This window comes from Perognathus longimembris, chromosome 2 (genome assembly GCF_023159225.1).
Source record: "Perognathus longimembris pacificus isolate PPM17 chromosome 2, ASM2315922v1, whole genome shotgun sequence".
Taxonomy (NCBI): Eukaryota; Metazoa; Chordata; class Mammalia; order Rodentia; family Heteromyidae; genus Perognathus; species Perognathus longimembris.
Window position 1 is genome coordinate 20,358,651 of NC_063162.1, and position 11,127 is coordinate 20,369,777.

The window sequence follows — 11,127 nt, forward strand, 5'->3', positions numbered from 1 at the left end:
TGAAGCCATCCTGGAAGAGAAGTCCACAAGAACCCACTTCTACTTAGCCAGCAAAAAGACAGATTGAAGGTGTAGCTCTCAAGTGGTAGAGGACCAGCACAAGCAAAAAAGCTGAGCAAGAGCCCAAAGTCCTAAGTTCAAGCCCTGATACTAGCATAAACAAACAAATAAATACATGATAGACAATCTAATTTTAAAATATGTAAAGGACTTTTAAGTTTCTCTAAAGATAATACACAAATGGTCAATAAGTTCATCATGAATATTAAAGATAATCACGAGTCAGGGCTCAGGGAGTAACAAGAGTTCAAACCCTGTCACACACTCACACATACACACACACGAGCAAAAAAAAGACAGATGACCACAGAGCAAAATCACAATCAGCTAACACCTCACACATCTACCAGCAGATTATAATAAAAAGACAATAGTGTCAGCACTTTTACTATTCCTCAAAATGTTAAACTGGGGCTTTAGAACATACACTCACACAAATCTCAATACCTAAAATAGATAAATTAAGACACATTAGCAAAATCTTTGTATACAGAAATATAGAGAGTTGGGGGTATAGCTCAGATGCTAGTAGTAGTAGCAGACAGTAGCAGTAAAATAATGGAGGAAATTTTCCAAAAAAAAAAAAAAAAAAAAAACAGGCTAAAAAAGGTAGGAGGGCCGGCACCAGTGGCTCATGCCTATAATCCTACTCAGGAGGCTGAGATCCCAGGCAGGAAAGTCCATAAGACCCTTATCTCCAATTCACCAGAAAACTGGATGTGACACTGTGGCTCAAAGTGGTAGAGTGCTAGCCTTGAGCTGAAGAGCTCAGGGACAGCGCCCAGGCCCAGAGTTCAAGCCCCATGACTAACAACAACAAAAAGGTAGAGGATAGAAAGAATGAGACAGCTTGATAGTTATTCATTTCTAAGCCTTTCATGCCATTTGGTTTTTCATAATTTGTTTTTATTACTCATTTATTAAGACAGTATCTTGCAGTGCAGCTCGAGTTTGTCGTTGAGCTCCTGGACCTTCCTATTTCAGCCTCACTCATTTCAATATATGGCAAATGGCCACATTTCAAGTGTTCAGTGGCCTCAATGGACTGACTAGTTCAGTCAGAAGTTTAGATGACATGCCTGCTACACAGTAATACTGTGTCATAAATGTAAAACAGAAGGAAAAAATTATATTTCAGAAATAGTAACAATGAGGGGCTGGGGATATAGCCTAGTGGCAAGAGTGCCTGCCTCGGATACATGAGGCCCTAGGTTCGATTCCCCAGCACCACATATACAGAAAACGGCCAGAAGCGGCGCTGTGGCTCAAGTGGCAGAGTGCTAGCCTTGAGCAAAAGGAAGCCAGGGACAGTGCTCAGGCCCTGAGTCCAAGGCCCAGGACTGGCCAAAAAAAAAAAGAAATAGTAACAATGCAATGAACTTCTTACCTTTTGTACCTGAGCTTTGACCACCAGCCCTGGCAGCAAGTTACTCAGGGTCCAGTTTTGCTCCTCAGTTGCTAAGGCAGTAGAAATCTCTGAATGTCCTATAGACAGACCAACAACTCCTCCATTGCTTTTCACCTCGGCAACAATGCAGGTCAAATACTGACCCACCTTCAGTGTGGCACCTGTAAGCCCAGTCACAGCACCCAAAAGGAAAAATATCTCAGTGAGGATTTCTGAAACCATCCATGGTCCACCTACAAAATCTGTGTCTGATATTCCCCACATTCCTAATCTATAAAGGACCAACTACAAGAAAGAAATGAAGTTATCTAAGGATCTAGAATTCAACTATCTCCCAGAAAAACAATTCTTTTTAAGTCTTCAACAAGCCAGGAGAGTGCTGGTTCAGAAGCCCTGAGGACCCAAATTCAGTGGAATCTTGTAGATGAAGAAAACTGACACTAATCAATCCGATCATACAGTGACATTGACATTCCCTGGCTCGTCACACAGCTTTCCTTTCTCTTGTCAGTTGGGACTGGCCACTGACTTTCCCCAAACCAAGCAGTCACTATTCTGTCATACTAGTTGCTAAAAGGGCATTAAATGTAAAAAGCACACATGACACCTACTGCCATTTACCAGCCTGCCTCTGCTTGCCCTCACCTTTGTTCTTCTGGCGGATGTACTCCTGTGCTTTGGGCAGTGGTAAAAATGCTCTGGTCCCACCAACACCGATGTCCACGAGGTAGCCATGGTCTTCCAGGCTTGATACAGTGCCTGTCAGCAGCTGGAGGAAGAGAAAACATTCCCTAGAGTTCTAAGGCAAAGGTAACAGGATACTCCCACGACATGTCAATGTTTTCTTCACTAATCTTGACACTCTCATAATCATAGCCCTCACTTGTAACTTTGAACAGCATTTCTCAACAGAGGACAGAAGGGAAGACATCAACTTTTTCTCTCAGGGCCTATAAGATCTTTCAGATTCCAGACAGTGAGAAATGTTACGTACAATTGCATTCTAAAGAAGGGAGTCTCTTCTTACCCGGAGATTTTTCAAAATTTAGGAAAGACTGATTGATGTTATGCAAAGAGGAATGAGCTGTGTATCCCTGGCATAGTCATTCCTGAGTCATGACTACCAAGAGGATCCAGAAGTGCCCTTCTAGCTCTCATTATCTTTGCTAATCACTTCATACATACATTAGAATAAAAAAATCTGTCACCTCCTGTATACTTGACAGGAAATAGCGTGGCTCTGACACTAGCTACTTAATGCTTAAGTCTTTGGTAAGTAAATCACTGAGATCTTTGAGACCATTTTCTCATACGTAGAAAAGGGAGAATATGTACCCTCCTCCCAGGTTTGTTCTAAGAATGCATGAGATAAAGTGCCTGAATCAATACCCATCATGGAGCAGACTCTCAGCATCTGTCATATTCCTACAACATGGGTTACTTTTATGAAATCCTACTGAACATCCTGGCCCTTTCCCAAAGGACCCTGTCCTGAAACCAAATACTTTAAGATCCATCTCCTGCTCCTCTATTACCACAGTACTTATACAAGTGCAGCTTACTCTACTATACCTAGTAGTTTGGCAGATTGAAACTCCATGGAACTAGATACAAAGCAGTGGAATACCTATTAACAGAGCAAGAAGACTTCACTGCCCTGCCTCTCTTGCCTCCTGCTTTCAGAGAGAGCAGCATTCCACACAATGGCCAGCAACTAAAAGAGACCTAGTCCACAAATAAGTCTGGATAAGATATGATGAGGAGCTCCTTTTTGGCATCAGCAAGTACCCATGAAGGCTTTCTGTAGGCACCTGAATGAGCCACCACTGGGCTTGCTTTCCCTTTCTCCTCTCCAAAGTACCAAAATGAGGTTCAAGTCTTCAATGCTCATTAAGCACTCAGGAGATTTTTCCTCCAGAAGACCTGCCTCAACATGCAGCCATTAAGCTCAACATGAAAGGGCAGGGAGAAGCATGTTTTCAACCCTTCTTCCCCAATCCCAGGTACGTACCATGCCAGGCTTCAGAGCCTCTGCACTCAGCACATTGTTGACATTTTTGGGGTTTAGAGAGAGCCTGACACTCTTTTTGCCATTCTCTGAGATGTCCACGTGGCTCACCACACATCTCACCAGCATTCCAGGTGAGAACAGTTCAGTTAATTGGAGCAAGTCCTGCATAGCACCAAGGAAAAAGACCTGATATACAGTTCCTCTGAACCCAGAAGCCAATGCCCAGTCCATTTTATCTTATACTCACCAGATCACTGCATACTTTTATCCTAACTCCCAAGAAAATCACAAGTAAGCTTTATCTTGCTAAAACCAATAGTTTATTTTTGTAGTCCTTTTCTTTTGTCAGTTGTAGGACTTGAACTCTGGGCCTGGGTGCTATCCCTGAGCTCCTTTAAAGAGCCACAGGTCTACTTCCTGTTTTCTTGTGGTTAATTGGAGATAAGAGTCTCATGGACTTTCCTGCCCAGGCTGGCTTCGAACTGTGCTCCTCAGATCTTAGCCTCCTGAGTAGCTAGGATTATAGGCATGAGCCATCAGTACCTGGTTTGTAGTCCTGGTGCCTGACAAGTCGAGCATATTCTCTACCACCAAGTTACACCCCAAGCCCTCTAATATGAACTTGAAAAATCATTTAACACTATAAGCCTATTCCTTTCTTTAAACACTACCTCCATGGCTTCCAGTATTCTTTATTTGATGGATTTCTTTCTGTTTCTCTATTCACTCCTGCCTTTTCTGACAGCCTTCAATTCAGCACTTATTCTAAATTCATGTGTGTCTTTTAGTCTCTTCTTGTGCAACGTCTTCTACCTTTATAGCTTCTCTTCCCGTCCTCTTCCCAAGTTCTGAGGCTTGAAGTTAAGAGTCTCAAGATCTTGGGGCTGGGAATATGGCCTAGTGGCAAGTGTGCTTGCCTCCTATACATGAAGCCCTTGGTTCGATTCCCCAACACCACATATATAGAAAATGGCCAGAAGTGGTGCTGTGACTCAAGTGGCAGAGTGCTAGCCTTGAGCAAAAAGAAGTCAGGGACAGTGCTCAAGCCATGAGTCAAAGGCCCAGGACTGGCAAAAAAAAAAATCTTGCTTAGCTTTTTGCTCAAAGATGGTGCTCTGCCAATTGAGCCATACCTCCACTTCTGGCTTTTAGATAGTTTTATGGAAGTAAGAGTCATGGAATTTTGCCCAGGTTGACTTTCAAGCGCAATACTCAAATCTTAGCTTCCTGAGTAGCTAGGAGTACTAGCATCCTCCACAAGTACCCGGATCTTTATAGCTACTTTTAGCATCTGTACAAAAGTATGTCTCATGCCTTTTTGGGTTTTTTTTGCCAGACCTGGGACTTGAACTTGGGGCCTGAGCTCTGTTCCTGGCTTCTTTTTGCTCAAGGCTAGCACTCTACCACTTGAGCCACAGTGCCACTCTGGCTTTTTCTACGTATGTGGTGCTAAGGAATTAAGCCCAGGGCTTCATGTATGTGAGGCAAGCACTCTACCACTAGGCCCTATTCCCAGCCCTGTCTCATACTTTTTTTGTTGTTGCTCTTTCTCTTCTAGTCATACCAGTCTTCTCTCAGTTTCACAACGTTCTTCTGCCTGATCTTCCTCCATCCTATACCCAGGAAACCCTTACCCTGCAGATCTCAGGTCTAGCATTCCTTCCTTATGCAGGCGTTCCAGGCTCCCTGGACTAAGTCAAAGTCCTCTTTTTGTTGAGCAAACCCTCATTATAAGCTCCTTAAAAACTCTCATGGCACAATACATTTCCTTCAGATACCACCCATTCCCAATAACAGTTTTCGCCCAGATTTCCCTTACCTGCAGAGGTTCATCTTGTGCCACCTGCTCATTCAGCTTCTTGTTGTAAGCATCACAGATTTCAGTCACTTGTACAAAGCCCTGAAGGCCATTGGGGAGACTGACCACCAGTTCCAGCTCATTTACCTCTTTCACACAACCCAAGATCCGCATGCCCTCACATAGAGACTAAAAGAGAAAATGTATATAGTAAAGAAGGCAACAATGATGGAATAGTGGGGTCCAACATTTAAAAGCTACAGGAATTTTGTAAATGAAGAGAAATACATAAATTTCTGTATATCTTCACAGTTATCAGATATGTAACTGAGCATTGTAAAAGGTTAAGACCAGCCAACACTCAGTAGGATTTTACAATTTGCGATTTACCATATACCAAGCAACCCAAACATATATATGCCTGGTAGTCAACACAGTAAGGGCAATAGGCTAATAGAAACAGTGCCCATCAAGGTTGTACATGATGGTTTTTTTAAGCTATCACCACTATATAGCTCCTTATGTCCACAAAAGAAAGTGGGTTTTGTGTTATCACCATATACAAATTTCCATGAGGAGCCAGAATCCTATTTTTACGTGAAACCTCTGTCTCTCTTTTTCTTTTTTTGCTTTAGTTTTGGCAGTACCTCAGGGCCTTGAGCTTGCCATGAAGTCTACCATCTGAACCATTCCTCCAGCTAAATCTCTAGTTTACTTTAATACTGGCACCAATGTAATTATGTAAAAAAAAAAAAAATCATTCATGACAAACAAATACTCCTGTAGGCTTTATCTGGCCATTTGACTTTACTTTCCTCTTTTATAACCAACATATACTGGAAGTTATAATCTAAAACTTTTTTGAGGAGGGAGAAATATAATCTAAATCTTTAAAAGGAACAGAAAACCAAACCTCCCTGAAGTAATTTCACATCTATAAATGACTTCTTAAAGTTACTTTTAGTTCTAATCTTTGAATCTATTAAAATACAACTATGAGGACATAAGACTAGTAACATCTTTTTTTTTTTTTGGGGGGGGGGTCTAGTCCTGGGCCTAGGACTCAGGGCCTGAGCACTGTCCCTGGCTTCTTTTTGCTCAAGGCGAGCACTCTGCCACTTGAGCCACAGTGCCACTTCTGGCCGTTTTCTGTATATGTGGTGCTGGGGAATCAAACCTAGGGCTTCATGTATATGAGGCAAGCACACTTGGCCCAGAACTGGCCAAAAAAAAAAAAAGAAAGAAACACTTGAAAATTATCAACACAACTTACAAATTTTCCTACAGATATAGACACAACCTTGAAATACATATGTGAGAAAAGAATAAAGGAAAAGTGTGGAAAGAAGAATGTATATAACTGGGTGCCAGTGGCTCATGCCTGTAATCCTAGCTATTCAAGAGGCTGAGATCTGAAGATTGTGGGTTGAAGGTGTTCTGAAAGGAAAATTCATGAGAATCTTATCTTCAATTAAAACACCAAAGAAGCTGGAAATACACTGTGGCTCAAGTGGTAGAGTCTTGAGGACAAAAGCTCAGGGATAGCACCCAGGCCCTGAGTTCAAGCCCCAGGACCAGCACAAAAACAAACAAACAAAAAAACAAAACAAAGAAGATATACAAACTTAACCAATCATGGTAGTATGTTTTTTAAAAAAACAAAAACAAAACAACAAGAGAGGCACCAATGGCACATGCCTGTAATCCTAGATACTGAGAAGGCTGAGATCTGAGGATCATGGTTCAAAGCCAGCCAGGGCTGGAAAATCTGTGAGACTCTTAATCACCAAAATGATGGAGGTAGAGCTGTGGCTCAAGTGGTAAAGCACTTGCCTTGATTTTTAAAAAGCTCAGGGACAGTACCCAGGCCCTGAATTCAAGGTCCAGGACCAGCACTAAACAAACAAAAACACAACAAATGTTAACAAACCTCAATACTAAGGATTTCAAACTTTTCTTTTTTAGTCTTGTTGCTTTCTCTCTTTTCAATTTTCAACCTCTTTGTTTCTGTTTTCACTTTCTGGATCTTTTTCCTTTTGGTGGATTCTTCAGTAGAAATCTAAAAGGGGAAAAAAATAACCATGAAGATTCAAAGAAATGAGAAACAGTAATTTTAGCCTTTCCCTTTGTTATTCTCTCCTACCTCACTCCACTTCCAATTGTTCTTTGAATTTCTACTATGATCCCTGTTCTCTCATTCAGCCACCAATGTGCCCTTTGCCCAAAATCTGCACAACTTTCTTCATGTTCCCTAAGTTTTTTCTCTCCTGGCTTCTTGCTGGACTAGTTTGAACATCTGAGTTCCCTAGCTTGAGAAGCAATGTGGATTTTTAGGCATGAAAATGGTTTCAATTAAAAATACAACCTTCCTTATCCTTGGTTTCTCATCATGGAATTGCAATTTCTACTTCACAGTATACTTGCAAAGATTATCTAGTATAGTCCTAAGAGTATACATTCAAATATGAGTTCCCTTCCTTCTAACAGTTGGAGCACAGCCTATCTAGGTGAGACTAAAAATTGTAATGCAGGCTGGGAACATGGCCTAGTGGCAAGAGTGCTTGACTCGTATACATGAAGCCCTGGGTTCGATTCCCCAGTACCACATATATAGAAAATGGCCAGAAGTAGCGCTGTGGCTCAAGTGGCAGAGTGCTAGCCTTGAGCAAAAAGAAGCCAGGGACAGTGCTCAGGCCCTGAGTCCAAGGCCTAGGACTGGCAAAAAAAAATAAATTGTAATGCAAATTCTGACCATTTTATGAGGAACAGGCTCCATTTAAAAATGCAGTGATTGAAGGCTACCCTGGTAGCTTATGCTTGTAATCCTGGCTACTCAGGAGAATGAGATCTGAGGATCAAAGTTTAAAGCCACCTGGAACAGACAAACCTAAGACTTATCTTTAATTAATCACCAAAACAAGCCAGAAGTGGAATTATGGCTCAAGTGAAAGAGTGTTAGTCTCAAGCAAAAAAATTCAGGGACAGTGCCCAGGCCCCCCTGAGTTCAAGCCTCAGGACAGACACACACACACACACACATACACACACACGCGCGTGCGCAATTATCAAACACTTTTTTTCTCCATCCTTAATCAAATGGCACAAAAGTATTTTGGAAAAGGTACAAACTCAAATAAAATGCCTTTCCTCAAAGACAAGGCAAGTTCAATTTATAGAAGCAGATTTCAACAATAAATAAGAGTCTCAAGAGGCTCATTCTTCACAAGGACACTAGAAAGTCTCTACAAATCTCAGTAAAGAAGCATATCACTTACATCAAATAAGTTGTCTTGTTCAACTGGCTTCTGGAAAGATTTCTCTGGTTTGTGGGTTTTCTTTGTACCCCCTCGGGGGAAACTTTCCTCGAGGGTTGCCATGTTTGGTCTCCTAAAAATAATGCAAATAATAATGATTAGATGTAGCATGAATAGCAAGCATGCTTCCTAAAGGCTATGATCATTGGGCAAGACAATCTTCTAGCAAGAAGCTAGACAAGGTACAGAACTATGACCTCAATGGTTCAGATGTCTGGCTCCTGTTAATTCATTTTTCATCTTTCCAAAGTGATCTGCTCCAAAACTACAAACCTTCCTTCAGGAAAAGGAAACAAGGTAGGAAATACTCATTAAGTAAGGTCTTTACATCAGAGATACACTAATGAATATATAAACCCTTACTTTCAACTCAACATTTTAGAAGGTAAATCAAGAACATAAACAAACTTAAAATAAATACGAGGCTGGCAATATGGCCTAGTGGTAGAGTGCTTGCCTCATGTACACGAAGCCCTGGGTTCGATTCCTCAGCACCACATATATAGAAAAAAGCCCGAAGTGGCACTGTGGCTCAAGTGGTAGAGTGCTAGCCTTGAGCAAAAAGAAGCCAGGGACAGTGATCAGGCCCTGAGTTCAAGCCCCAGGACTGGCTAAAAAAAACAAAATAAGCAAAAAAAAAAAACACCTTAAAATACAAACCAGCTTATAAACTATAAACAAAAAGGGAGTTTCAAAAGGAAGATGTTTTTAAACTAAATGTCAAAGGAGTTGCATAGATATAAAAGCAATGTGAGAAACAGTAATGTGAAAAAAGAAAAGTCAATTATTTCAATAAATATACTTATCGAACAATTATTCAAAGACTTAACTATTGCCTTTCTTTGAAGAATTACTCAACCTACCACATAGAGATTAAAACATAATTGATGGGGCTGGGAGTATGGCTTAGTGGTAGAGTGCTTGCCTAGCATGCATGAAGCCCTGGGTTCAATTCCTTAGTACCACATAAACATAAAACCTGAGCTGTGGCTTAAGTGGTAGAGTGCTAGCCTTCTTTTGTTTTGTTTTGTTTTTGCCAGTCCTGGTGCTTGGACTCAGGGCCTGAGCACTGTCCCTGGCTTCTTTTTGCTCAAGGCTAGCACTCTGTCACTTGAGCTACAGCGCCACTTCTGGCCGTTTTCTATATATGTGGTGCTGGGGAATCGAACTCAGGGCTTCATGTATGTAAGGCAAGCACTCTTGCCAGTAGGCCATATTCTCAGCCCTCCTTGACTTCTTTTATCTCAAGGCTAGCACTCTGCCACTTGAGCCACAGCGCCTCTTCTGGCCGTTTTCTATATATGTGGTGCTGGGGAATTGAACCCAGGGCTTCATGTATATGAGGCAAGCACTCTTGCCACTAGGCCACATTCCCAGCCCTAGAGTGCTAGCCTTGAGCAAAAGCTCAGGGACAATGCCAGGTGCTGAGTTCAAGCCCCAGGACTGGCAAAAAAAAAAAAAAAAAACCCACAAAAACCCCACATAATTGGAGGTAATATTAAAGACATGTTGGACTTTATGTGGAAGATACTAAATTACAATATATAGCTTATGTTTATTTTGCAAGTCAAAGATTTGCATAAGGGAAGTAACAGAACAGTAATTAGAAAACTACCGTATTCTCAGGGACTCAGAAAATGGAGAATGGGAGGATTTTGGTTTGTGACCAGCCCAAACAAACCGCCTAACAGCTCTAAACAACACCGGCTCCCACGCCCCCCCCCCCCCCCCGCCAAATCTAATCAACCTAGCATGCCAGTCAAATCTCCAGGGAAGATGGACAGCCTGGGCAAAAACTACAAGGCCCTATTTGAAAATTAAAGCAAGAAAATAGATGTGGGCGTGGCTCTGAGTTCAGGCTTCAGTAAAGAAAATGGAAAGAAAGCTATACTACTTGAAGCTATACATTTGGAAGGGAAAAGAATGTAAGCAAGCACATTCGAAAGGATCCAAATGAAATACAACGGGGAAATCATGAGAACTAGAACTAGGTATAAATGAGGACGGAAGACAGGTGTTGGTTCTGAGAGATGCTTTGTGAGTAAGGAAGGATCTAGGAGAGTTTGAGACCGTATAAGACGTGACAAGCGAGGGGGAATTTAGGATTTCGCATCAAGTAGAGAAAGGTGTTTGTTTCACAGAAACAGGAACGTTTAAGCGCAAGCGGTCCAATGTGCTGGGATTCCAAACCCTTTCGGACCAGAGGAAGCGGAGGGTCCAAACGTCACGGCGAGGGGCAGAGAAGGGACTCGCGCTTCTACCGGAGGAAAAAATGGGATTAGAGACACGGGACCTCACACCGAGAGGATGCCGGGGCAAGGGGGCCCTGGTTCTGGAGGAGACCTAAGAACAAAAAAGTTTCCAGACTTCTTGTTTGCGTCCCTTCACTCACCCGTACCAGGACGCCGGCGTCTCACTAACCCGGAGCCCAGGCTGTAAGCTTCTCACACGCGGAGGGAGACCGGCGGCACCTAGCGCTCCATGCTGCTCTTCCGGAAATTGGGGCACTTCAGTCCCCTACTTCCGTTGTCTATCA

General features: G+C 42.2%; 1 protein-coding gene across 2 annotated transcripts in view; it reads right to left on the minus strand.

The window, feature by feature from the left end:
• The window catches only part of Pdcd11 (programmed cell death 11), a 41,968-nt gene extending 30,871 nt beyond the window's left edge, over positions 1–11,097 (minus strand). The window contains exons 1-7 of one of the 2 annotated variants that reach the window (XM_048338324.1): positions 11,013–11,097; positions 8,553–8,664; positions 7,208–7,336; positions 5,299–5,466; positions 3,480–3,641; positions 2,114–2,237; positions 1,448–1,629 (exon numbers count right to left, since the gene is read on the minus strand). In XM_048338324.1, coding sequence (XP_048194281.1) covers positions 1,448–1,629; positions 2,114–2,237; positions 3,480–3,641; positions 5,299–5,466; positions 7,208–7,336; positions 8,553–8,654 — 867 coding nt within the window. In that variant the 5' untranslated portion in view covers positions 8,655–8,664; positions 11,013–11,097. Of the gene's footprint in view, positions 1–1,447; positions 1,630–2,113; positions 2,238–3,479; positions 3,642–5,298; positions 5,467–7,207; positions 7,337–8,552; positions 8,665–10,983 lie in introns of both variants that reach the window. The other variant, XM_048338323.1, reaches the window with a different exon arrangement.
• Positions 11,098–11,127: the final 30 nt, after the last annotated feature.